A 26,744-nucleotide genomic window follows, 5' to 3' on the forward strand; every position below is an offset into this window, starting at 1 on the left:
ATTTAGATGTAATCTCATGTGAGTCAGATATGAGTGAAGTGTTGTGATGAAGGTGGTGGCAGATTTGAGTCTGACTGTATTTCTCTCTCTTTATGTTTCTGACACAGAATGTAAGTTGTCACGGACCGGTCCACCTGCCACTATCGTCACCATTGATGAGGAAAGTCCAAATGGTAAGTATGTCTGGCCTCCTCTTCTCATGATGAATGAGACAGCATGCTTCCTGTGAGCAGTCTGGTCTGCTATTGATCGAAGTTTGGCAGGTGGCTTGTTCTAACGTTCATTTAATTTTCCATGGTTTAATTCAGGATTTCCGAGCTGGGGTTCACAAAGCTCTTGGGGTTCGTAGAGATTGAGATAGAAATGTCAATGTCAGATCATATGAAATGAAATGAAAATGTACGCTACCATTCAAATGTTTCGGGTTGGTAAGATTTTTTATATGATTTAGAAAAAAGTATCTTTTGCTCACAAAGGCTGCATTTATTTGACCAACAGTACTATAAAACTGTAATGTTGTGAAATATTATAATAATTTAAAACAACTGTTTTCTATTTGAATATATTTTAAAGAGCCACACAGAAAAAAATCTTGTTGAAACAACTTCAAATTAGAGTGGAGTTAGTCCAGGTAACAAATTTCTTTGAGTTGACTTGACTATTATTTTCTAGTCCAGTCAACTAAATCATGTTGTGTCAACAGGGATGTTTATTTTTTTTTTTTACTTCGATCAATAATCATAAACAAATGTTACCCCACTGCCTTAAATGTTTAAATAAAGATGACAAAACACTTTTTTTAATGTAATTTATTTAATGATAGAGACAACACTTTCATTCACATTTAAATTGAACAAGCAATTTGCTGTCAACACATCAACTGATAATTGATAAACAAAACAAAAAATGCAAAATACAAACACACCTCTAAAGATCTGAACCGAAGTGTTATGTATAATAAATAACACTGGCATGGGATTGAGAAACAAATAGTTGCATTTCAATTCATCAGATCAAAACCACAGGGATTGTTTTTAAATTCATAACTCAATATGAAAATCAGAAGGTTGAACTCTGCATATTAACCCTGCACAAGTTCACATGCACTCCCCCCACCATAATGCAAGTCATGGTCAAAATGAGAAACTAAGATATATGTATATAATATCACAATTAGTTACAAAAAATTAGTGTACTGTACTTCTGTATAATAAGATATAAATGGAATGAATGCACATGGAAGCACAAAGATCTAAACCGTCAGATTCTAAATGTCATAGCACAACATGACCAGACAGAAGTTTGGCCATAAAAGAGGGTTCATTACCAACTTTATTTAGACCAACAAGCATCTCCGAATCACAACGCGAAGTATGATTATGAAGTTATGTGTCTGTTTTCTCCCGAGCGTCTTATCAGTATGTGTGCAGTCTACAGCCTTTGTCTGCGCTGATCTTCATTTACATACACGTCATTAAAATGAAGTGTAACAAGTGCTGCTAACAGCTATTCTGTGATAAAGTAATCCATATGTCCGTTTTTCACATCTCCCTTCATTATATCTAATGTGACCACACCCCCATGCTGAGCGTGCTATTCAGATTCAAACTGAAGCCAGCAGGGGCTACCTATGCTAACTTTCTCAATTAATAAAAAGATTATTTCAATAATCACAGACAATTCAGTGTCAAACTTCCCTAACATCATGCTGAAAGCTCGATAGACAGTTACCTGTTGCTTTCTTGCCTGAGAATGTGTGTGTGTGTGTGTGTGCGCGTGGAGCCACAGATGGTGTTTTTGTGTTGGAGGCACACTGGGACAGTTTATCACATACAGTATCTGCGTGCAGGTGATGCTACACTACGTCACGTGTTTCTAAAGGAGCCACTCGCCGCTGAAGTGCTCAGCCGAGCGTTTGACAACACTGTCGGTTTGTTGATGTGACAGGTGTTGGCTACTCCGTGCGAGTTTACTGTCTGTTTTCTCCTTCCTTCCTCTCCCTCCCTTCCCTCTGCCCATTCCGTGGGTCAAACTGTTTGTTCAACATCCGTGTGTTGACTCAGGAAAGTGCATCGAGGCAGAGGTCTGCTGGGAAATGTAGTTGCCGTAACATGGAGCAGTTAAATGGATATTTTGCTCTGTCTGTTTATGTGTTTAAATAATGAGTTTGTTTTTTAGTTTTTCGCTCTAGCAGACTGTGATAAAGCAAAGCAGCCAAAGGGGCCCTCTGGGCCACTTAAGGAACACATGAACAAGTGTATCTGTTGAGGCAGTGATACAAAAGCAAAAGAGACAGACACATTTACCTGCATGTTATTCAGTTGATAGTAATTCTGTTTAAGTGAATATTTTATTTCAGGCCTCCTTTAGTTTGACTAAAATAAGTTTTTTGCATCAGCTATGATTTCTGGCAGTATTTAATTATGCACAAAGGCTCAACATTGCCCTTCCAATATTTCACTGACTCCAAAAAATTAATTCAAAGGTTGTAATTTTTTGTTTTATATCTTTTTTTAAATAACAGCTTATGCTTATTATTTAATATCTAATATTTAGTGTATATATATATATATATATATATATATATATATATATATATATATATAGTATATACCTTACTACCCTAATTTTTTTTAACAATAATGTACATGTAACATAGTGTACGTGGACATTGTGCATTTGTTTGATGGTCAGAGAATTTTTAAAGCAGGTACATAAAAGGCCGCTGCAACAAAGAGGCCTATTGCATTTGAGATTAACATTCTGTGTTGTGGTTGAGTGAATAGTGCCAAATAGATGTCCGTTTGGCAAAAAAGAGCCTGGCCAAAGCTGTGCAGTGTGCGCTGAGCATAACAGAAGAGAAACACAAACTGCAGTGGTGTTGTTGTTGTCTTGTTGGTAGTGGTAGCTTATTTTGGAAGGAACATGGAGCTGCTAGTAAAGGACTGACTATATGGGCGAGAGGAGAAATTGCTTGTGGAAGGAAAAGGAAGAGTCAGTATGAGATTATATAAACACTTGACATTTTGGATCAATTCAAATGCACTGAGTATCTCCGCAGTCTGTGTTCTTCTGTATATGAGAGATACTTAAATAGATCCCATATCAGAGACGATCCTCTTCATTAAAGCCTCCGTATGTTTGGACTGATATCAGAGCACAATTTCTGTGGTAATACATTTGGCCTGAGCTTCTGGGTGTACTTTGATCCCAGCTTCATAGACGTTATATCTGGTCATCAAAAGTGACCTATTTTAAATATATCTCAAGGCATCTGAAATATTAGAGCCCATCTGACCCCAGGGTCCTTCAGAGTTCTGTCTAGCAAGGATATCAGTTCGGGCTCAGCTCTTTGGAAAATATCAGAATCGTTTTACTGGCCAGTTTAAGTTCAGATCAGGGTTTGACTATTATCAGTGCAAAAGCACATAGATAATTTCCCTTCTGCTGGGGAAACACTTAGGACACAATAAAGTATGCATATTAACTTCAGTATATACATAACTTCTGTATACATAGTTGACACATCTCAATAACTGGGTAAAATAGGCTATTTTATAAATTAAAAATGATAAATTATTAGATAGTTTTCACAATTAGCTTAACATTTTAAAAGTGAATTTGAAATCATTTTACTGCTTGGGTTTGAGGTTTTTTTGTGATATCCTTGGATGTTTTTTTATTTTTATTTTTACAAAAATTATTTTGTATATTGTGTTTATTGATAGTAATATTTCAGGATTTTCACATGTCCTCAATATCCCTTTCCATCTAATATTAAAGGGAGTTTCAGTGTGACTTTATTCAACAGAAAGTGACATAATTTTGGACGGAAATCAACAGGACAAACACTAGTATTAGCAATGGATTTGATTAATGATTGAATGATTTGTGGCATTAGTCGGTTGTCCGAGTCTAAATTATTTTGTACTGTTTCACAAAACTGCTCAAATCAGTATGATAATATCAAAAATAATATACTGAGAGAAGTTTAATTAAAGGACACCTATTATGCCCCTTTGTACAAGATGTATTATTCTTATGGCTCTCCTGAATGTGCCTGTGCAGTTTCATCTCAAAATACCGAACAGATCATTTAATCCCAAGTTACCTCTTGTGTTCAGTGTGTGTGTGTGTGTGTGTGTGTGTGTGTATCTATGTGTCGTCATCCTCCAGCTTCTCAAATCCTCTACTGCCATTTGGATCTTCACTCTGCCAAAACACAAAGGACAGTATCACTACTCTTTCACTTGACAATAAACAATCTTACCTCTGATCTTCCGTCGCCGACCAGTCTGTACTATAACAGCTGCAACTTCCTGTCCGACTCCAGAACTTTCATATTCCGGACACAATCCAAACCGCTCGTTTTCTGAGCCTGGTTTTGATTAATGAAAATCATAAAAAAGAAAAGGGATGAAAAGAAGAAAATAAGACTGGATGAATTTTTATCATTCTAAGATGGCTGTGTACAAACAATTTCCAACACATTATTCTGTTCAAACCCTTTGTAAAAGTTGATTTTGCATAATAGGTGCCTTTTAAGAGAAAATGTTATGGTTGTTTTTAGTTTTACCAGCTCTTAAGTGTGTAAACCTCCATGATGAATGTAGATGCTGGATACACGAAGGGAAAATGTTTTTTTAGGTTTTATTTTTTTACTGGACTTGAAGGAAAGGAGGGATGTTTGCTTTTTGAGTTCCCAACAAGAACATTTTCTTCTGATGCATTATGCTAGAAATGTCCTTTTATTAGCTGTGTAACACGTTATTTTGAAAGAGCACTGAGGCAAAGTTTGGTTGGAGGGGATTCTGAAGATGGTGGTAATCAAATTCAGTTGCAAATGCTAGTTAAAATCACTTACAGCACCTTTAAGTCCCACAATTTACAATTGAATAACTGTTCTGTTTTTACATTACTTTTAAGTGAAAGGCCAGATCTTAACATCTAGTGAACTCCACTTGTTTCAATTTGTGGGAGTGGGATTTGGGTGGCAGGGTCAGTGTGTTTAAGCTTAGTATCTTAAAACATGCTCCATTTGATGAATATGTTTGTTCTGGAGCTCAGCATAAGCTCGGTCTATAAATAGTGGTGAGATGATGCACTAAGTCTTGCTCATCCATATTATTTGTGTGCATTGCATCAGCAGTGTTTATAGTTCATATTTGCGTGTGTATGTCATCATTAATGTTATGAAAAGCATATGGACGAAAATGAAGTGCTGGGGAGTTTATATTTTGTGGTGCTTAAAGCGTGTGTTTATTTGATTAATTGGAAATGCAGCATCTTCTAGATCTATTTTTGCTGCTCTTCTTCTGTTGTTTTTACTACGCTTCCCCGCTATTCCTTTGAACAGCTATAGTGTTTGATCCCTATTATGAACACTCACCAAACTTTGCATGCATGAAGAGTCTGTGGCTAATTGCATTTTGTGTAATTTTGGGCTGGACTGGATGTATGGTTGCCTAGCAACTAACGGTTAAATTAGCAATATTGAAAACATCAGCTACGTTACCACGTTTGAGTGGTATTTTTCACAAAAATTTCACATGAGAGTTCCTTTCCTCACAGGCCCAGATGCTGTTAATTTCTATATCATTTTTGCAGGAAATCTAATAGAGCTGTATCTTAATGAAGACTCTGGACAGAAACGTTCATACACAATTTTTTATTTCATCAATTTCTAATGTAGCTTTGAGTTTATAGAATAAATAATTACATATTACAATTTTTGGGGGGAAATGTTTATTAATTTTTGCATTTTAGGACATAAAATGTGATGTGATATTCTTTATTTCAATGGAATATGCTTGTATTCCATTCCAAACAGCCTGAATCTGTTTCTGGCTTTATGTCCGTCTCTATCAGGGCTGCTAATGTGAATTGATGGTGAATATTCGTTCAGCTTCATCTCTGTAAACTGCAGACCTGCATTAGCATCCAAAAGCTGTTCATGTTCATGTCTGGTCATGGGGATGCTGTGTGTGTCAGATAGATATTCAGTGTTGTTCACTGCTTCCTACACACTCACCAGGGGATATATGTAGATTTTCAAAATTTGTTACAAGAATCAGGGAAACTCTAATATTTAATATGAAAGTTAATATGATTTAGTTGTACTGCATGTACTATAAATGAACAATAAAGTATGTGTACAAGAAATCGTAATTGATTGTAATTATGATCTTATAGTGATTCGTTATTGCACATTATTGCAATAATAAATATGTCTTCATAATCTTAAATCAAAATATGTTAATTTGCTCCACCTCTGAGATGACTGTCCATAACCACCAATCAAGTCATAGATAATGTTAACCAATATGGCTATTTAGGTGTTGTTTTAAAAGCAAAGTCTCATTCAGTTAATCTCCATTCATATACTTTTAGTAAATGCCCACTTTTCATGATCCAGTCGATTTTGGTTAAGGGGGTTTGGGATGTACATTCATTTATGTAACATTTGTAACATTTATTTAGAAATGTTACATTGGAGAATTAATTCAAAAGGGTTTAAAAAGCCCATTCATTTGACTTGATTTGAACACATATCAGTTGCACATTTACATTTTATCAGTTGTTGTTTTTGCCTGGAATTCAAACCCATGACTTTGGTGCTGCTAATGCCACGCTCTACTGTTTGAGGGAAGCAGCAAATTACTAACCATATGGTCTGTTTGTGTGCCATTTAGTTATTAATGCTTAAATTCTCTAATTTACTATCTAACCTCTGTGTCTGTGTGCTTTTTAGTGGTCTTGTGCATTCAGTGGGACTTTAAGCTCAAAGTGAAGTTTTAAAGCACAACACTTTTACAGCCACTATTTTTAAGAGCCAGTCTAAATCTCTCCTGTTTCCGTGTGTGTGTGTGTTTGTGTGTCTTCAGCGGCCCCTGGCAGGTCCTGGATGAAGGCCTGATTGATATCTCTTTGCTGGCAGGACAACATCTCTCTCCTCTTCCTCTGTTGTTATTTCCGTTCCTCTTTATTCTCATGAGTTTATTTCAGTAGTTCTGGACTCTTGAATCGCCTCTTAATGCTACAAAAGAAACCCAATCTCACTTTAAACAAATCACATCTAAATATATAAGCGACACTGTATTTACATCTATCTGTGTAGTTTTTATTAGGTATGAACAGATTTAGAAATTTTGCCCGATGCAGGTGTTATGAATCTATTAATAACTGTTTTGTTTGTTGTTCTTTATGGTTAAAACTAAATGTCCAATATAGAATACAGTGCAGTGCAATTTTAACTAAAAACAGACACCGAAAGAGTGTAATGTAATATAAAATTGAATACATACATACACACACACACACATACATATATATATATATATATATATATATATATATATATATATATATATATATATATATATACAGTTTGTTGTATATATATATATATATATATATATATATATATATATATATATAGAGAGAGAGAGAGAGAGAGAGAGAGAGAGGGTGAGGCTATGTGTTTGTGTGTGTGTGTGTGTGTGTGTGTGTAATTGGAATTGTGTAATTTGTGTGATGGCAAAGTATTCCATTTAGCCACATAATAAGCATTAATGCGATTTATGATATTATCAGAATTAAATATGGGCCTTATCACAGAAATGCACATATGATAATTTAAGTAATTCTGTCTGATAACAATTTAGTCAATGATATGTAATGCATTCCTCGTTGTTGAAGACAGCAGTTGTTTTTTCTAGGTCTCCTCAGTGAGCAGTAGATATATTGGCTTGTGCTGTAGATCTGTACTTTCATTAAAGTGTCTCGGGTCTAACTGATTCGTCCCGTCCTCTCTAATCATCCTCGAATTAGACCTGCACAACCTCCCAAAATTAAAAGTGTCTTCTGAAAACAAATTAAAAACAAGCTCCATTCACTCACACTGAGATAACTCCATCCATCTGCTGATTGAGTAGCTACTTATTGGGCTTGTAAAAATCATTCCTCTGTATGGCTGTGTTCCAGAATCTAGTGAGCAGCCTATGTAGGCATGATGGCTTCCTCAACACAAATGCTGTTGCTAAAGGTAGGTGGAAGTGAAGCAGTTTCATCACTTTGAGTGTCATAAAAGCAGATACTGAAAACACAGAATTAATACCCCTGACTCTTGATGATATATTGAGGTCTTATGAAGCAAAACAATTGGTCCAAGAACATTGACTGTACAGTACATTGACATTGTTATTACCTGTAATCTATAAAATGTTTATAACATTTTAACAAGTGTTTAACAAATAAGGAAACTGACAGTACTTACATTTACAGATCATCTTTTTTTTTTTTTTTGCTCAGCGTTGATCTTCTTGGAATCTGTATAGTGACAACATTAGAATTCATTTTTGTTTTTTTTGTTTTTTTACCAGCTGATAAGGCAAACTGTCATTGAGACATGACCTGTTAAATTATCCATAAACTACTACTTATAATTGCAGTTGTAAAGTAATCAAGAATGGTAGAAAAGACTGGGTTTTAAATGAAATGTATTCATTAGCAAACTAATTCGAAATTGCATTTCTTTAGTAACTTAAGCGCGTTTCCACCGAAAGGAACTTTACCCAGGAATTAGGGACTTTGGCCTGGTACTTGGTGTGTTTCCACCGCAGCAATCAGGAACTAAATAAAGTTCCAGGTAAAAAAATGCCCCTCAGAAAGTCCCTGCTGGCGAGGTGGTACTTTTTCAAAGTTCCGGATCTTTCGGGGGCGGGACTTTGGCGCTAAACATCCTGATTGGTTGAGTTCACGCAGCATTGGTTGAGTTCAATAACCATTTATTCGGATCAACATTTTCAAAATATTACTGTTATTGTGTCATGAAATGTAATTTAAAAAGTATTTCAGGCGAGAATGTAGTTGTTTAAAACTCAAATCTGTTGTTTATTTATAAAGACAGCGCCTATTTAAAAATGTGTTTCGCCGATCTCGGAGACCGATGAGCTCCACACGATCAGCGGGAGCTCAGTGATCGAGAAACGCGCGCAGACCTACGTCACCAGTCTATTTGCCTTATCTTCCCGGTACTTTACACCGCGGTGGAAACACAGAAAGCAACAGGTCTGGGGGGAAAAAAGTTCCTGGTAAAAATGTTCAGGGTAATTTTGGTGGAAACGCGACATAACTTAGGCTAGTATTTGGCACATACACAGATAATATAATATAAATCCATATAATATAAGCTTGTTTGTGTAAAACTTTACTCACAAAAGTAAAGTAGAACTTCTAATAGGACTTTGAAAAGTTATAATACAACTGTATCATTTAACTTATTAAGCTTGTCCGTTAATCTTACAAGAGACAAACAATAATTTTCTCTTAAGAGACAAACACGTCTTATGCTCTTATGGGTTATAAGAGCAAACAGCACTTATGAAACCACAAGAGATGACTCTTTCGTCTGTTTGTTTAATGAAGATCACTGAACAGATACTGATTAATTATTAATCGCGAACCACATAATCCAAATTGGTCCAAATTGGTTGCAGCCTATATAAAAGACACAGTTGAAAGGTTTGGGATTGACATAAATGCAGTCTCATATTATTTCTCTTTTGATTAGCGAACTGTTATACATCTCATTTGTTTCAGAGCAAAAGGTAGAGAAGGCGCTTCAACTCACCAGCAAACATTGACAGAAATTCACAAGCTGCATCCGTGCAAATGGTGCCTGCATGGTGTCAGTTCAAACAGCCAACTCAACCCAATCAACAGTCTAAGCTTTAAAAAATTCAATAGAATGATAAAACTCATGTCAATGGTAACTCAAAAAGTTTAGGACTATGTAGATTTATTTGTATGTTAAATGTACTTACTTTGAGTTAAAATTGCATTTTGACAGCAAGGCAGCTCTCTAGGTTTTGGAGCCATCATTGACTCTATATTTCTAGGCAAACTACAGTTCGTCGATCCATCTGGGCTTCAGAAGGCATTGTGTTCCACTGCTTTGCTTGCACTTGTTGACCATGGCCTTCCTCACAGATGCTTGCCCAAATCCATCCCACCAAGTCTGTTCTGCTTTTGTGATTTTTGTCTTCTCTGTGGATGGATGGTGTGACTCTGACATTTAGCTGATAATTGGAAGCAGGATGACTTTAACCAAATCATGATGTGAAAGCCACACGGAGGCTGGCACATGAGTCCACACAGCTGTTCACGGCAGCTTGGCAGCGTTTTACACTCGTGAAAACAGCCATTAACATCTTATCCACAAATCGCCCTTTTGTGTGATTCAGAAGGTGAAATCTCATCATGTTGAGTTCAAGATGTTGATGGTTGCAGTTCTGAGGAGAAAACTCTTCCAGGAGCTTCAAGACAAAGATCTGTTCCTGCGGTCCAATTATTCATATGCACATTGTGTTATGGTAAAGACAGTAATTAGCCTCTCTTATTAATAGGTCAGTGTGACAGCAGGGGTCAGGTTTTTTTAATGTCACATGACAGAGGATGCACAACAAAGCGCCGAGATTATTTATCGTTGTTCTTTTATGTGGGTGATTTCCCTTTGACCACTTTATTTTTCTGCAGTTTATTAGTTTTATGTAATGCTGAATGTGTGGTACAGAATTTCAGTAATTATTTTGAACTTTCTCTAGCCTTCTGCACACAGGCGGTAAAGAACCATCACTCTTGAATGAGCCCCAGGTCCTCTAGGGGTCTGAGGAGAAGCCACCATACAACTCCCAAAAGAGCTTTACACTTCAAAATAAGATTACCCTCTCCTGATCTATTTAACTCTGGGACTTTACGAAGGAAGTCACACATCATTGTGTAACAGTGGAGGAGTAGTCTCAAAGCCTAAAGTCTGCAGCTGTGTAATGACTTGCAGAATTTTTCAGACGTCTAATGGAATGATGGATTTACAGGTTAGAGGTCAGATGATCAGATCACTCATCATGACACAAAGCAACAGTTTATTGCTCATAAGTTGCTTTTTTGAGCTCTGGAGACTTATTAAGGCTCTCTGTTATGCTGTATTGAAGTATCAATGTCTCAGATATTTCTTCTAAAATTCCTTATTCTAAGATTCCTTGGCAAATTGGTTTGTTCTTCTTTTGTGAGTCACTTTGGATAAAAACATCTGCTAAATGAATAAATGTAAATAAGAAATGAAAATATATACCAATGTACTAAATGCCTAGAGCTGTAAAATTGATGTGAATAGATTAGCACAAATAATTAGCTTAACAAGAATGTTATGATAAATATTGAAGTTTACATTGAGATGTCTGACTTTTCAGGGCTGACTTTGGGATCATATTTATTTTAAGATAGATAGATAATAGTAACAATAGTTTATATTGTAATATACATTAAAAATTATTTATATGTTTAAAGTTGCATACTTTTGTACATAAATCATATCACAAATTCCATAATTTTGTGCATAAATCACATCACATATATGACTTTTAATAATAACTGTCACATGACTATATTTAGTGCTCAGTGGTTGCTCTTTTCTAGTTCAGTAGTGCTAATAAGGCTGTATGTAGTTGTTTTTTGAAGTATTAAATAGAAATAGCAATATTTAATATATAGATATTGAGTTCTGGACAATCTGATCTGACAAACTTTGCATATTCTGTGATACTTTTGCTTTAGCTTTCTTTCTAACGTCTGATTTTTGTGTTTGTCAGAAAAAAAGAAAGTGATTTGGGTTTGTAACAACAAGAGGGTGAATAAATGAGGACACATTTTGAGAACGAGGAACTGTGTCCTTAAGCTAAAGTCTCTATGAGGTCTCCCATTTAATCTCATTGCTGTCTAGAGAAACAACAAGGGAATCATTTGATCTTTTTCTTTTCTCCGGGAAGTCTTCCAGTGTCACTTGAATATAATCATTTTTTTGTGTTTTATGATGGAGAGGTATCTGATTGTTTGCAGTTGTCCTGTTTGATTGAAAGTTAAAGCCAGTTACACAACCCTGTACTATAATGATTTTGTGACAGTAGGACTCTTCTGATGACGAACAAAGATTTTCATCAATAGGGTAACGTGATGTTCTAGGATTTTCACATCAAATTCGATTTCTCTCCCAATCGATTCTGCTAGATTTCATATCCTTCCTGCAGTTCACACACACAGGCTTTAGGTCTCCTTTAATAGAGCCGAGCCTCATGAGGCGTCTGAACATAATACAATCACACACACACACACACACACACAACAGGAGGATGACAGCTCATTTCTGCATTCAAATAAGCATCCATTTCCTTCAGTTTAAATTGGACCTGCTTTCCCTGTCAAACAACAACTGTGTCCCGTCTCGCATTTTTCCGTTTTAAAACTGTTTGGCACAAACTTCTTTGGCTGGTTGACAGAAGGCACATCAATTGAGCTGGCAGAGAATAATCATTTCTGAAGTAAGTGCGACTGGTTCTTGCCCCAACAAACTTATTGCTGGGTTTGCTGGAGTCTTTTTAGGCTTAAACCAGCCTAAGCTAGTTTTTAGTCTTAGCCAGTAGTGTTGTGCCTTTAATCAAAATTAAACCAATATGGATAATATGAATTATCAAATCGCAAAGGCAGTATTTATTTAAAGGGTTCACCGGATGCCCATTCTCCACAAGTTGATATGATTCTTTAGGGTCTTGATGAAAAGTCTGTAACATAGTTTGGTTAAAATGTCTTAATGGTAGTGGAAAAGCACCTTTTTTGTTTTACTCTGTCAAAATCAGCTCTTTTCAGAGCAAGCCATTTTGTAGCATTTTCCTTTAAATGTTAATGAGCTCTGCTGACCCCACCTCTCTCTTCCGAGCCGCTTTCAGAGAAACTGTTTTCTTTAGCTGCATTCATTGTGAAACTTGCTAAGTAGCACATTATAAGAAAAGCCAAATTGCAAAGGTTAATTAAAAAAAACCTTATACTCACTTTTTCTGTAGGTGAAGCTGGATCACGAATGATTTGCGCTAATATGGATGCATTTAGGTAGATTCTTGTCTACTTTTGCTCTGGCATCAAAACAATGGTAGACTGATGACAGTTCACTCAGGGCTGGTTTAAGTGAAGACGCCAGTCCAGTCTGTGGTTAAATGCTACTTCAATCGGGACCACTTCCATCAAGTATATTTATGACAATAATAAATGCATACAGTTAGTTTTGGCGGTATGGTTATGTTCTGGGCAACACGCCTGTCCATGCAGCCATGCTTGGACAGAGCGGGGAGAGCAGCAAGACAAACCCCCCTGGGGTACAGAACAGAACCATTATAAGCATATATAATTACAGTTCACAATTACGTGAGTTGTAAACAAAATGTCATAAGCCCCTTTCACACTGCACGTCGTACCCGCAATATTCCCGTAACATTGCCTGGTCGCCTTCTGTGTGAAAGCAACCACGTCCCGGAATTGATTACCGAATCGAACCCGGGTCGGGGACATAGTAACATTGCGGTAATCGATCCGGAACGAGCGCTGTGTGAACAAAAGCCAGATCTAATTCCGTATCGAAGTGATGACGCGCATTATCGCGCGACTTTTTTACCGGCTGTTTTGGAGGAAGATCAACATTCGCGACGAAAACATATGTGCAAACTGTAATGAAGCAGAGATCAGTTAGTTCCTCACTTTCCGCGCTGACGCAGAGATCGTTTGCTTGCTTCAGTTAAAGTATAATGTGCCAAGCGTTGTCGACTCGTACATTACACGTCACGCGCTGATGTCACGTGTCGTTACGGGATCTTCAAGGGTTGTGTGTGAAAGCACGCACATATACCGGGTCATCACTAGCAGTGTGAAAGTGCCAAATCTAGCGACCAGGGAACAATTACAGGAACACTTTACCCCTGTATTTGCCGGAATGGCAGTGTGAAAGGGGCTATAGAGTCTGCTTCCAATGAAGACACTGTAAAGAAAGAACAAGTTAGATCGGATTACAGGTTCAGTTGGTGGAGTTGGGGTTGGAGGAGGGAGTTTTTGCAAGCAGCAATGCGATGGAGAGACACTGAATAATGGGAATTTAAATAGACCACAGGTGATAGGTGTCAAGACTGGATTGGTACACATCAGGAACAGCTGACTGTCAGCTGATGCAAGCATGACTAACATGACCTGACTGAACTAACATGTTGTTGTGATATCAAACAGACAGGCATCTGAGAGTGGCTCGATTTGAGAAAGGGATAAAGATTTTAGTAGCTTAAAAAAAAAAAAAAAACTGGTTGGATATTTATCATTATAGGGTGGTTGTGTACACACACTGCCAACACACATTTCAGTTAAAAAAACTTGCATGTAGCATCCGATGACACCTTTAAAAAGGAATATGTGTTATATGCTTTAAAATGAAGCGCTGCACTGTGTTCTTTAAAATGCTAACAGCTTGTGGTTCAGTGTTTTCAGTGTTTTAGAGTGGCTTGGTTTGAGGTAAATGCTTCTCTACACCATTTGCTCTGAGTTTGGGTGGATTGTAACATGCATATGCAAACGCAATCTTAGGACATTCACCTAAAGCTGTAAATATTAGCTTTGTATTAATTGTTGTATTATTATTATTATTATAAAATTCTTAATGTTTAATTCTACAGTAAAACATATTTTGTTATTAATATTATATAGTCATTGATAATTAATCACCCATTTTAAGGAAATCAGTCAATCAATCAATCAATCAGCCAATCAATCACACAATTAATCATATAGGTATTAAATCATAATCACTTAAAGATTCATAATTTTAAAGTGACCTTATCACCTTAACCTTTTTTCTTTTTTTTCCGTCAGACTGGGCATCCAAGTGGCCAACCATTAATGCATCAGAGACCATTCATACCATCTCAAACCAAAGAGCCCACTCATAAATCTTTATGTAATTCTGATCTCTAAATATTGCTCGAGTCTCTCTTTCAATATTCTGAACAGTATAGGTATTTGAGTTTTTTCTCCTGTTCTATTATGCACCACCAAAAGATGTAATTCCAGCCATTTAAAAATGTAATAGCACATCTCTCCACAGCAAGCCACAGGATTTGAGGTATGATTCATGCCTGTAGCATAAATGGTTATGTGTTAAAGTTTGAATAATAGTGGTTTTGCCTTAGCAAACAGCACTAATGATGCCGTTCGCCAGGTTGTGAAGGAATAGATGTGGAAAGTCTGCACATGTGCGACGGAGCACAAGCTCACACCTGCTTATGGGTGTGAAAAGGTTTCTGAGAAGCTGTGTTGGATTTGGTGTGTGGGGTATGTGTTCGTGTATGGCGTTCCCTCGAGTCTCCGTCGTGCCTGGCGTGAGATCCCTCGTAATAGCATTTGATTTTCTCCAGTGTGCAGACATGAATCAAAGGAGCCATTTTCCTCGCAATTTGTTTTTTCCAGGACAAATCAAACAGAATTAAAACTAATCCAACAGAAGCCAAATGTTAACACCATTCTATATTTCTAACCACTCAAACAGCTGATATTAGCTGGTGTGGGATGGGTTTGCTGTGACAGCAGGTGTGTTGTGACCCCTCACTCCAGGTACTGAGATGCTGTTTACACAGAGATTCTCACATATGCCCTCACTCCTGGCTGATGTATTTTTGCTCTGCTCACATGCTAAGGGGTGGTTTCACTCAGGTCATGGATTCTCTTTCAGGTAATACTGGAGTCAAACATCAAGGCCTCTGAGTCTGTCTATGTCTGACGGCATTGGATGTCTGTTATAGCAGAGTTTCTCAGGGATCTGGGCTGTAGGCTAATTCACTTAATGCTGAAGTGTATACTTTCTGCTCCACTAGCATCACCAAATGCAATTGCAACAAGAAAGATTGTAAAAATTTAACTGGTGGAATTGACTGCTAAAATATTGTTATTGTGACTTTCAAGTACACTATTTTGCTTCGTGACAATTTTTTTCATGGAAATGAATAATTTGTAATACAAACTTTTAAGTTTTTATAGGAATATGAAATGAAAAATGAAAATTGGTTAGAAATCGACTCGCCCTCAGGCCATCTAAGATGTACTAGAATTTTTTAACTAATCAGAACAGATTTTGCATTACATCACTTGCTCACCAGTGGATCATCTGCAGTGAATGGGTGCCGTCAGAATGAGAGCCCAAACTGTTTACTTGCATATTATTGTGATGTTTTTATCAGCTGTTTGGAATCTCATTCTGACGGCACCCATTCAATGCAGAGGATCCATTGGTGAGCAAGTGATGTAATGCTCATTTTCTCCAAATCTGTGATGAAGAAACATCATTTAAAATATCTTTCTCATTTTAATGCTTTCATATTAGCAAGCTGCAAGACAATGAAGGATCGTGAAATCAGTCTAATGTTATTCTCTTTAGGAAACTTAATGGACAAAAAAGCACATTATATTTATAATGTTGCATAACTGTGTTACAGTATTGCATATTTCTTGAATGCACTGTATTTTTCAGCACTTTTAACAGTTAATACACTTAAACAAACAAACAAACAAAGGTTTACTGCAATTAGGGCAAGATCTATACATGCTGGCACTTTAAGTGGGCAATGACTTTAAGAGTTTAATGGGATGTGAAAAGTGCTCCTTGTTGAATGTACATAGGAGCTTTGAGAAAATAATATGTCCAGCTTTCTGGGTGAATTGTTTGTGCCAGGGGCCTTTCTTGGATCTCAGTCTTAAAGAGACTCAAGCCCTCTACGTGAATGTGAGATTTTGGGGCTCTGAGGAATAGTCTTCTTTTCAGAATGAGAGGTCACAAGGTCAAATCTTTTTTGATGGAAAATAATTTTAATAAATAAATATAACTGACATGACGATGGCAACGTTTCAGGTTCGATTCAGCATTTCATTTGCATTTTTTTTTTTCAGCATTTGTTTTACAGAAGTAGTCAGTTCATTATTTTTATGCTGTACAGGTAATGTGCTTGGAGAGACTAGTTCAACAACTTTCAGGATTTCTTATTTCTTTCTTTTTGCAAGGTGCAGCTGCCAGCCTGAACATTTATAATGAATCATAGGTGATTCCAGGCTTTATTTAATGGTGCTTTATCCAAATCTTTCATATGAGTCCACTTAGAAATCTTAGATTAAGCTGCCGATTCACATCAGGTGAATGTTTTCTATGATAATGGCTCATAAATAATCTTATCCATTCCAGTGAAAAAGCATATTTTAGGAATATTCATTTTATTTAAAAACACGGTTGTTATGATTGTCTGGACCTTTGTTGCGAGGGAAATGTAGAGCCTGGAACATTAATTGAATACCGCTGAACGGTGGTTCATGCTCTGTTAGGACTTATTATTTTGTGTTTTTCAGAAGGGATTCAAAAGGATTTGAAAACATTTGTAACACATTGAAGCATTAAATGAAGTGTAATTATCTTGGAGTAGAGGCGAGAACTCAGCCAACCATACATTAACACATGCTGAAATGATAACCTTCACATTCTTACATAATCAGCTTCTCATACACAGATATTTATGAGCCAAGAAAGGAAGCTAATGAATCTGTACAGAATAAGGATATACAACTATTTATTATTCATGGGGAAATCATCATTATTATTATGTATATTATTACTTGAACTTTTCTATTACATGAGGTGGTCAATCTCCTGTCATGCACCTTGAAACATAAGCTTTTCTATCTTTTTCAATCTCTTTCTGTCAGGTACCGTTCTTGTGGAAAACATGCAGATCAATGGTCGCGCTCAGGATCCAGATAGAACCATCTCCTTGACGCTGCTGGACAACTATGATTACTGGGTTATCCTTGACCCTGCGCTGCAGAGACTGTATCTCAACAGCACTGGACGAGTGCTGGACCGAGACGTGAGTAAACAAAAATAAAAAATTTCTGCTGCTGTCCTTTGGCTGGCACAAATGGATATATATATATATATATATATATATATATATATATATATATATGTATATATATATATATATATATATATATATGTATATATATATATATATATATATATATATATATATATATATGGCAGTCTACCTAGAGGCTCTAAGATTAACAACAGACAATAAATTCTGTCCTGACAGGAAGCATACCATCACACGTCACGGTAATGAGATCGCAGCAGCCACACATGACTCCAACATTTTCTTAATCATTATGTTACTCTTTCCAGTAAAATATTTGAACATCCTAGAAACAAGATAAATATATATACTTATACAAAATTGCATGAGATATTAAAGGGCACATCGGATGCCAATTTTCTACAATTTGTTATGATTGTTTAGGGTCTTCATGAAATGTCTGTAACATCCGTTTTACCTTGTCAAAAAGAGCCCTGTTCACAGCGACCCATTTCAGTGCATGTATCTTGAAATGCTAATGAGCTTTGCTCACCCCGCCCCTTTCTTCTGTGGAAGAGGAAAGGCGATTTTCAAATAGTCATAAAAAATATAAAGTGTGAGACTTACTTCTTTTTGAGGTGCAGCTTGATCACAAATATTTTTTACTTTTTGCGAATACCATGTAAAAGTGAATTTTGCATCCGATAAAAGGGACTTTGACATCAAAATGGACATTTTCTTAATGGAATATTGCATTGTTTATTATAAATTATTTATTTGTGCATATCACAATTTTTTTTTTTATTATTTGTTTTTTATTCATGCACCCTCATAATCTTTAATCAAAGAATGGCTTGCAACGACATCCCTTTTCTCTGACAACATGTCAGAATATATTTTAAATAATTTTTGCTTGTTTGTTTTAGTATAAATAAAAATAGCAACATTTAATGTGGTTTATGATTGAAAATAATTTGACACTTATTTAAAAAAGTTTGCTTCTCAAAAAAATGTTATGTATTTAACAGACACGTAGACCTTCTGTTCATATAATAATTAATTAATCAGTCAGACAGTAATTATACTTTTAATATTATTGTTATTGTTTGTTTTTATTAATTTGTTGTTGTTGGTACTGTTTATAATGTTTAAAACATTTGATATAAAGTATAAAATAAAAAGTGCAATCTACTGTTGTACAGTACAAGAACAGCCAAGTCTTCCATCAAAAGGCAGGAGATTTTACTCCCACAGCCGCAATATGAGCATAGCGATTTCTAAAATTCCTTTTTACAAGTGCTTCATCTCCTCCCTCTTATACGGTCTGTCTGTACATTACATCAATCTTCTAAAAAGAGGCTTGCTAGCTCCACACATGTGTCTGTGTGCTTGTCTGAGAAGCATTAGCCGTGTTTCCACTGTCGGGCCAAAAGTGGGTGTGCTAGTGTGTGCCAGGGCCAGTTGGCCGGGGTTGCATGATGTTGTTATAGAGAGGCATGTAAAGGGCGGGCTTTAGTGAAGCGCAGCAGAGCTTCTGGCCCAATGGTGGAAACGCAACGCTATTTTGGCCTCGGTGCTACAAGCCCCGTCTGTTTAAAGCACTGGCCAGCACTGGCCCTACGGTGGAAAATCGGCTACTGTGTTGATGACAGGACTTTTACGACACTATTGGATAGTGATTAGAGTCCATACCCTCCTCTTTCTCCTCCTCTTCCTCTTTACCAGGCTTTGTCGGATTCATAGTCCTTGAGGCCAAGCACCTTATTTATCCAAAAGAGATATGCAGAATTGACATTAATCTTGTTTGCATTGTTACACAAGTTATGTAATCTTGTGCATTCACACACCCAGGCTGATTGCCTGTATTGTTAGTACACTTTACTAATGCTGGGTACCTTAATGTTACTGTAATGGCCATAACTTTTGAAAATATTGCAAATTGGTAGTATTACCATATATTATATATTACCTTGATGGTATATGTGTTGTTTTTTTTTTCAGCCACCCAGTTCCATCACTACTATTGTGGTTCAGATTCAGTGCACCAATGAGCTCGTGGGAACAATTATTCTGCATGAAGTACGGATAGTGGTGAGGGACAGAAATGACAACACACCTCGTTTCCAGCAGCCTCGTTACTATGTATCAGTTAATGAGGTGAGGCCTGATCATTTATGCACTGCCTCTTTTTTTTCTGTCTCTGTCTCTGCCTCTGTCTCTTTCTATGTCATTTCAGTTTCTTTTGAATGTGCTAATTTTCTAAATTAATTTGACATAATGTGCAGCACAAAAGAGCATTGAGGTGGGCATTATATCTGACAGTGCAATGTGACGAATGAACCAGTAAGTTAGTACAAAAAACGTTCGGAAAGATCAAACGTTTGGGGTCAGTAATATTTTTAAATTACTTTTTAAATTATTATTATTAATAGTATTGTTATTATTATATTATGATTATTGTTTTTAAAGAAATTAATGCTTTTTTTCAGCAATGATATCATTATGTTTAATTATGTTTGATGTTTCATTTAGTGAGTGATATGTGTTATCATAAACAAACTCTACCAATCAAAAGTTGGGGTCAGTAGATTTATTTATTTTTATAAAAATGTATACTTGTATTTAACAAGGACACATTAAATTTATCCAAAGTTACAGAAAAGTTATTTTTCGAATAAATGCTTTTCTTTTAAACTTTCTACTCATCAAAGAATCGTGGAAGTGTCACAACTGTTTTGAAAATTGAAAATATTATTACGACTACTACTAATAATAATAATACAAATCTTACCAAACTTCGAAGTGTAAAATATTAAAATGAAATCAGAATGTGAATGTATTCACATAGCACTGATAAGCAATATCAAGTAGCAAATCAAGGCTCATTGCTGTTGCAAACTAATTCATACTCGTTATAAAAAAAAAAATGGCATGAGCTCTGTAAGTAAATTAGCTCAAAAGGGAAATGTAGTAACTGTAGCAGAAATACATTTCCATCAACTTATCAGTTCATCCTGCGAACATTTAGTGCAATTTCATATCAAATCTACAAAAGGATATTTTTGTGGGCACAGAAAATACTTTCATACAGTATTAATGCATCTGAGCATGTAGCGAGGATCAAAAACTTAAGGGACATTCATTTGCAAGGCTGAATCAGAAACTCATGTAATCTGTGCATAAGGTTTTATTAACTAAACACTAACTAAAAAAACAAACAAAGCTACAATCACTCATACAGGGGAAAGGGCAAATGAGATTTGATGGATGATACCATCAGGAAAACCAGAGAATGAAGCTATGAAAAGAGTCAGTTAACCACTTGAGTAAAACCAAGCGGGAGGTGGGGAACACGGGAGAGATTTACGACCCTTTGTGTGAGGACATGGTAATTTGCATATGGATCTCGATAAGGTGTTGATGCACAAACTACTGAAGGTTCACTGAACTCTCATATATTGCATAGCTTTAAACATATAATATATACTCTCAATTAGATCATCAGAAGACAAATTCATAGAGACCAAACATGGTATATGTAAGGTTACATGAAAGACTTCTATCATAAGCATACATAAAAGGTATACAATACAAAATACACTATACTAGACCAGCAGTAATATACACAATGACCTGAAAGATATGTGTGTCCATTCAATGTAAGGTTTTCCTATGAACTAATTAGGGAAGAGTCCATTTTTATGGGCATTATGTGTCTTTCCTAAGGGTAAATTAATTGTAAGTTGTGCTTTGCCCGCATTCCCTTGGGCAATACAAACAGTGATATCAGCATTGGTTGCCTTTCTGAGGTGTTAGATGCATTTCAGGGGAAGGGTATATAAACCCTCATAGCTAGTTTGTTAAATGAGAGATGTATTTGTTAAATATAACAGAAAAAAAAAAAAAATGTTTGTGTCTGATTGGTCCAGACGCTAAAGTTCTTTGAATGTGTCCCAACACAACTTCCTTTTTCAACAAGAAATGCATCAACACAGGGAAGAAAACTGCACTCATTAATGAAAAGAGAGTAGGGAGTGAAGCAAACACATATGAAATCATTGTATAGTCTGTTGGCGTGCTCCATCAGTTATTCAGATCTAAAAGCATACCCTTTTTTCACCGGCTCAAAATTATACTTAACATTATGCAGGCACACACATCCTTGACCCTTCTCTCCACAAGTTCAGATATGAGGATTATTTTTAAACTTAATGGCTTTCATTTATTTGGAATATGTTTGAATATCTTTCGAGAGTGTGCACGTTTTGGGTGTGTAAAAGCTTGTCAATGTCTCTCCTCTCCTTGAGGTAAAATATTCTGTTATCCTTTTTCTTTCTATTTTCCTCATCATGTACATGCAAAATGAGAAAGTGAGGGACAGAAAGACATTGAAGTGATGAAGTCAGGGGGGTGTGAGGAGAGGAAGAAGAGTATCAAGTGGTATTTTGCATTTGGGGGTAAATGTGATCATGTGAGCTGCTTTTGATTTGGCCGTGGCTTGGTTCCTGGGTTTTCCGGGTGATTTGCAGTCCCAGAGGCAGACTGATACTGTATGAGGTTTCACGTGTGAATTTCAATCCTCGAGATGCTGACATTCACCTCAGTATTCCAAGCAAGATGAGATTAGTAGATTGTCAGGTTGTTTTCCAAAACATTTGGTTTAAAACTCTTTTAGTAAGTAATATCTTATCAGTATTGTCACTTTTTGACAATAATTTGAAAAAAAAAATTGAAAGTCTGAAATATGCTTTAAATCGGCCCACACACAGACACACACACACAAATATATATACTATAATACTAAATATTTTTATTGCTAAAACTACAAACTATTTATTGTAAAATACATTTGACAAATTAAAATAATATACAAATATAATATAAAAAAAATGTATGGGTTAAAATACAATATCCTACAATTGTTTAATGAGACCTTCTATGTAATAAGAAAGAGAAATTCATTAATATAGCACAGTAGGTTAAATATAGGATTAATCAATTTGCTTTCCAGAAACATAGCAGATGGAAATGCCACCACAGCTGTGGAAAGACCCTAACCTGTTGTTTTCATATCAGTCATTTGTATTTGTTTCCAGGTTTATGTGCAGGTTTTGCTCTCTCTCTCCTTCCATTTGGATTTTAGTTTTTTTGTTTTCTTCTGTTTATTTTTTGTTTTATTTGTATTTTCTTTCTTCCTCTCTTGTCCATGTCTAGTCTGTCCACTAAAGGGTTTCAGAAGGAACACACATACCCACACATTATCTGGGTCAGATGGGTCACATCTGAGGCCTGTCAGAGTTTCTGTGTTGTTACACAAGCATATAGCCAGTGTCTGATGTTTGTTTCATGTGTTTTTTTAATGATATCTCTCCAGCTCACTCCTGTCGGTACCACCATCTTCACTGGCTTCTCAGGAAACAACGGAGCCACGGACATCGATGATGGACCAAACGGACAGATCGAATATGCCATTCAGTACAACCCAAATGACCCGGTACTTCATCCAATCAAACAAACCCTCTGAAGCTACACTCAAGTTCTTCATATAATTAATGATTAAAGCAGTGACTTTATGGGTGAACTTTCAAACTGTTATGTTTTATTTAAAATAGTGCAATCTTCCTCTGTTTGTCTGTCTCAGATGTCAAACAGGACTGTGCGTGTTGCTGGGACTCTGTCTGGTAACATTGTTTTGGCAGAGCGGCTGAACTATGAGGAGAGAACTCGCTATCTAATTATAGTCCAGGCCAATGTAAGATATCCTTCACCATCATACGATGTTGTTCCTTTACACTTTAATACATTTAAGAGGAGTAGCATGTTGTTGATTACCACATATAACCTTGGAAATTGTGTTTGCAATAATGCACTTACAGCACAAAAGATTGGTGATGTGTTTTGGATAAGGCCCAATGCTGAGATAAATGTTAAAGAAATAAATCAGTTTTGAAAATACAGCCATAAAGCTTAAACATTATAGATGTTCATCGTGAGACTAGTGTGGGAAAAATCACTTAACTAACCATGCAACACCAGGTAAATGTGCTTATTCATTTATTTGTTAGTTTGTTTTTTTCTGTATTTATTTGCATTTTTGTGATATTTATTTGTTTAGCTACCAAGAAAAACATATTTTTTAAATCCCAGTTTTAGCATTGTTGTCTTTGTTTAAGAGCACTAGTGACTTAAGTACATTTGTGAATGTGCATTTGAGAGTTTAGGTTTGTTTGTGAGTTTGCTTTTGAGAGTATTTGAACTTGCATTGGAGTGTTTTTTGAGTTTGCGTTTGTGAGGTTTCGAGTTTGAATTTGTACTTGTGAGTTTACCTTTGAGAGTTGTTGAGTTTTCAGTTAAGGGTTTATAAGTTTGAATTGTACTTCCAAGTACACATTTGAAAGTTTTTGACTTTGAATATGTGAGCTTACTGGTTTGTTCCTGGTTGAGTTTTTGAATTGGCATTTGTGAGTGTATGGGATTGAAGGGTTTACGCTGGACAGTTTTTGAGTCTGCGTTTGAGAATTCATTATTTTGAATTTGTGCTGCACGTTTATGTTTGAGAAGTAAAACATGTTGTGTTAGTTAGTTTACGTTTGTGTGAGTTAATTGGTTTGAATTTGTGAGTTTATGGATTTAGAATTTTTATTTTAGACTTTACATTTTTGAGTTTGAAAGTGAAATGAAAGTCGTGACATTTGCCAAGTGTGGTAACCCATACTCCGAATTGGTGCTCTGCATTTAACCCATCCAAGTGCACACACACAGCAGTGAGAAGTCTCCCAGAGCAGTGGGCAGCTATAGATCCAGCGCCCGGGGAGCAACTGGGGGTTCAGTGCCTTGCTCAAGGGCACTTCAGTCATGGGTATTGAGGGCGGAAGAGAGCACTGTTCATTCACTCACCCCCACCTACAACTCTTGCCAGCACAGAGACTCAAATCTGCGACCTTTGGGTTACAAGTCCAAGTCTCTAACCATTAGGCCACAACTGCCCCTGTGTTTGTAAATTTAAAAGTCTGAATTTGTACTTGCGAGTTGACATTTGAGCATTTTTAAATGAGTTTGTGAGTTTGCATTTGAGGGTTTACTGCATGAGTTTAAATGTGTACTAAGTTTTTTATTGTATGAGTTTATAAGTGATTTTATTCTACCAAGAATTCTTTACTTTTGGGAGTTTTTTTAGGTTGCATTTGTGGGTTAATTGTCACGGTGTGGTGCGGGAGAGAAGCCATTATGAAGAGGATGATGATACAAATTCTTTAATAATCCACATAGGGAGAAGGCAGAAACACACATACACATCGACGAAACCGGACAATCAAACACTGAACTGAATGCAATTTATAAAGGGAACTTTAATGAGGGTAATTACATGACACTCCTGAACATAATGACACAATAAACATGGAACACATGGAGAAAAAACACAACATAATGAGTCCAGGGGCATGACATTACTTGGTTTGAATTCTATTAAATTTATGGTTTTGAATATCTATTTGAAAGTTTGTGTGTGACAGTTTTTGGGCTTACATTTGTGTTTTATTTTTTTAAATTTGAATTTGTACTTGCAAGATTACGTTTTGCAAGTTTTTTGCATTAACGAGTGTGCATTTGAGAATATTAGAGTTTTCTTTTGATGGTTTATTTTGCATAACACATACGATCACCTACCCAGAAGTAAACCTAGAAACACTGCTAAAAATAAAAGCTTTCAGTATTACTATATACACAGTTTTTGATGTTGTTAAGGTTGTTTATAGACCTTAACTTGTTTACAACCCACAACATTGCATTAAAGTCAGACCAACCTTAAAATGGTCATAAACTTGTGGCAGTAATTAAAGGGTTACCGATCTGATCCCAGTAAGGAGTGAGCCATGAGCTGTGAGTCACTTTGGATAAAGATGTCTGCTAAATGACTGCTTACTCTGTAACCTTTACTGTAGATTACAAAAAATAACCTTGACTTTTTGGTCAAGCAGTCTGGGCCTGTTAGGTTGCCACTTTGCACAATGCACTTTTTAATATTCAAGGCACCTCCCTATATCTGTCACTGAATAACAAGCATCCTGATTCACTTCCAAATGTGTCCCTCCACCCTCACATGAGCTGCATACACAACTAGCTCCAAACCCGTCTAGAACAGCATCCCTGTGAGGGTGTCTAGACCCCAGAGGCCGTGAACATGTATTCAGAGAGCCAAATGGCTCAAATAAATGCTCTACATCAAGGCTGCAACAGCTCTCCTTGAAGAAAATGGAATCATTTCAGGATGTGGAAAATGAGGGGATTGGTTTTGTTACTGTGTTTTCTCTTTCTCTCTGAAATCTTATTGAAGGGAAATACAGAACAGCGGAGTTGGCTTTGATATGGATGATACACATTTTATTTAGACCCTAAGTGTTAGAAATCGTTGAGTCAATTATTAAAGTTTGGAGAATTACATTACACTACATTTTATGATTCCTACCTGTTGGTTATTTAATAATAAATAAAAAAGACAAGTTGATTAAGCTTAAATATTTAAAAAAATATAAAAGTTTGTATCTATGGTAACATTTTTTTTTTAGGACCGGGCTCCGTTTCCGGGAACTCGTCGCACGGCAACCACTACTCTTACTCTGGATGTTTCGGATGGAGATGATCTGGGTCCCATGTTCCTCCCATGTGTTCTGGTCAACAACACACAGGACTGTAACCCTATCACATACCGTCTGGCCATTCCTGAGCTCACTGACCCGGTAAGACCTTGCAGAGAACCTCAGAGGTATTCAACTGCTGAATATTCACTTGATATATTTATTTTCCTACTGGATCTCTTGCTGGGGAAAAAAAGCAAACCTATGGACCGTTCATTGATTGTTTGCTACCATTCAAAAGTTTGGGAGCAGTACAATTTTTTTAATGTTTTTTAAAGGTCACATATGACCACAAAAGTTTAATTTGTTTGATTATAAAAAGTAAAAACAGAAAAATATTGTAATTTAAAAT

General features: G+C 36.2%; 1 protein-coding gene across 9 annotated transcripts in view; it reads left to right on the forward strand.

Moving 5' to 3' along the window:
• Positions 1–26,744, forward strand: part of LOC113112445 (protocadherin-15-like) — a 171,470-nt gene that overhangs the window by 49,643 nt on the left and 95,083 nt on the right. For all 9 annotated transcript variants that reach the window (XM_026278031.1, XM_026278026.1, XM_026278034.1 and 6 more), the window contains 6 exons: positions 108–173; positions 17,608–17,768; positions 19,758–19,913; positions 23,131–23,250; positions 23,398–23,508; positions 26,324–26,494. In XM_026278031.1, the coding sequence (XP_026133816.1) occupies positions 108–173; positions 17,608–17,768; positions 19,758–19,913; positions 23,131–23,250; positions 23,398–23,508; positions 26,324–26,494 (785 nt within the window). The remainder of the gene's footprint in view (positions 1–107; positions 174–17,607; positions 17,769–19,757; positions 19,914–23,130; positions 23,251–23,397; positions 23,509–26,323; positions 26,495–26,744) is intronic.

The sequence above is a fragment of the Carassius auratus genome, chromosome 13 (assembly GCF_003368295.1).
Source record: "Carassius auratus strain Wakin chromosome 13, ASM336829v1, whole genome shotgun sequence".
Classification (NCBI taxonomy): Eukaryota; Metazoa; Chordata; class Actinopteri; order Cypriniformes; family Cyprinidae; genus Carassius; species Carassius auratus.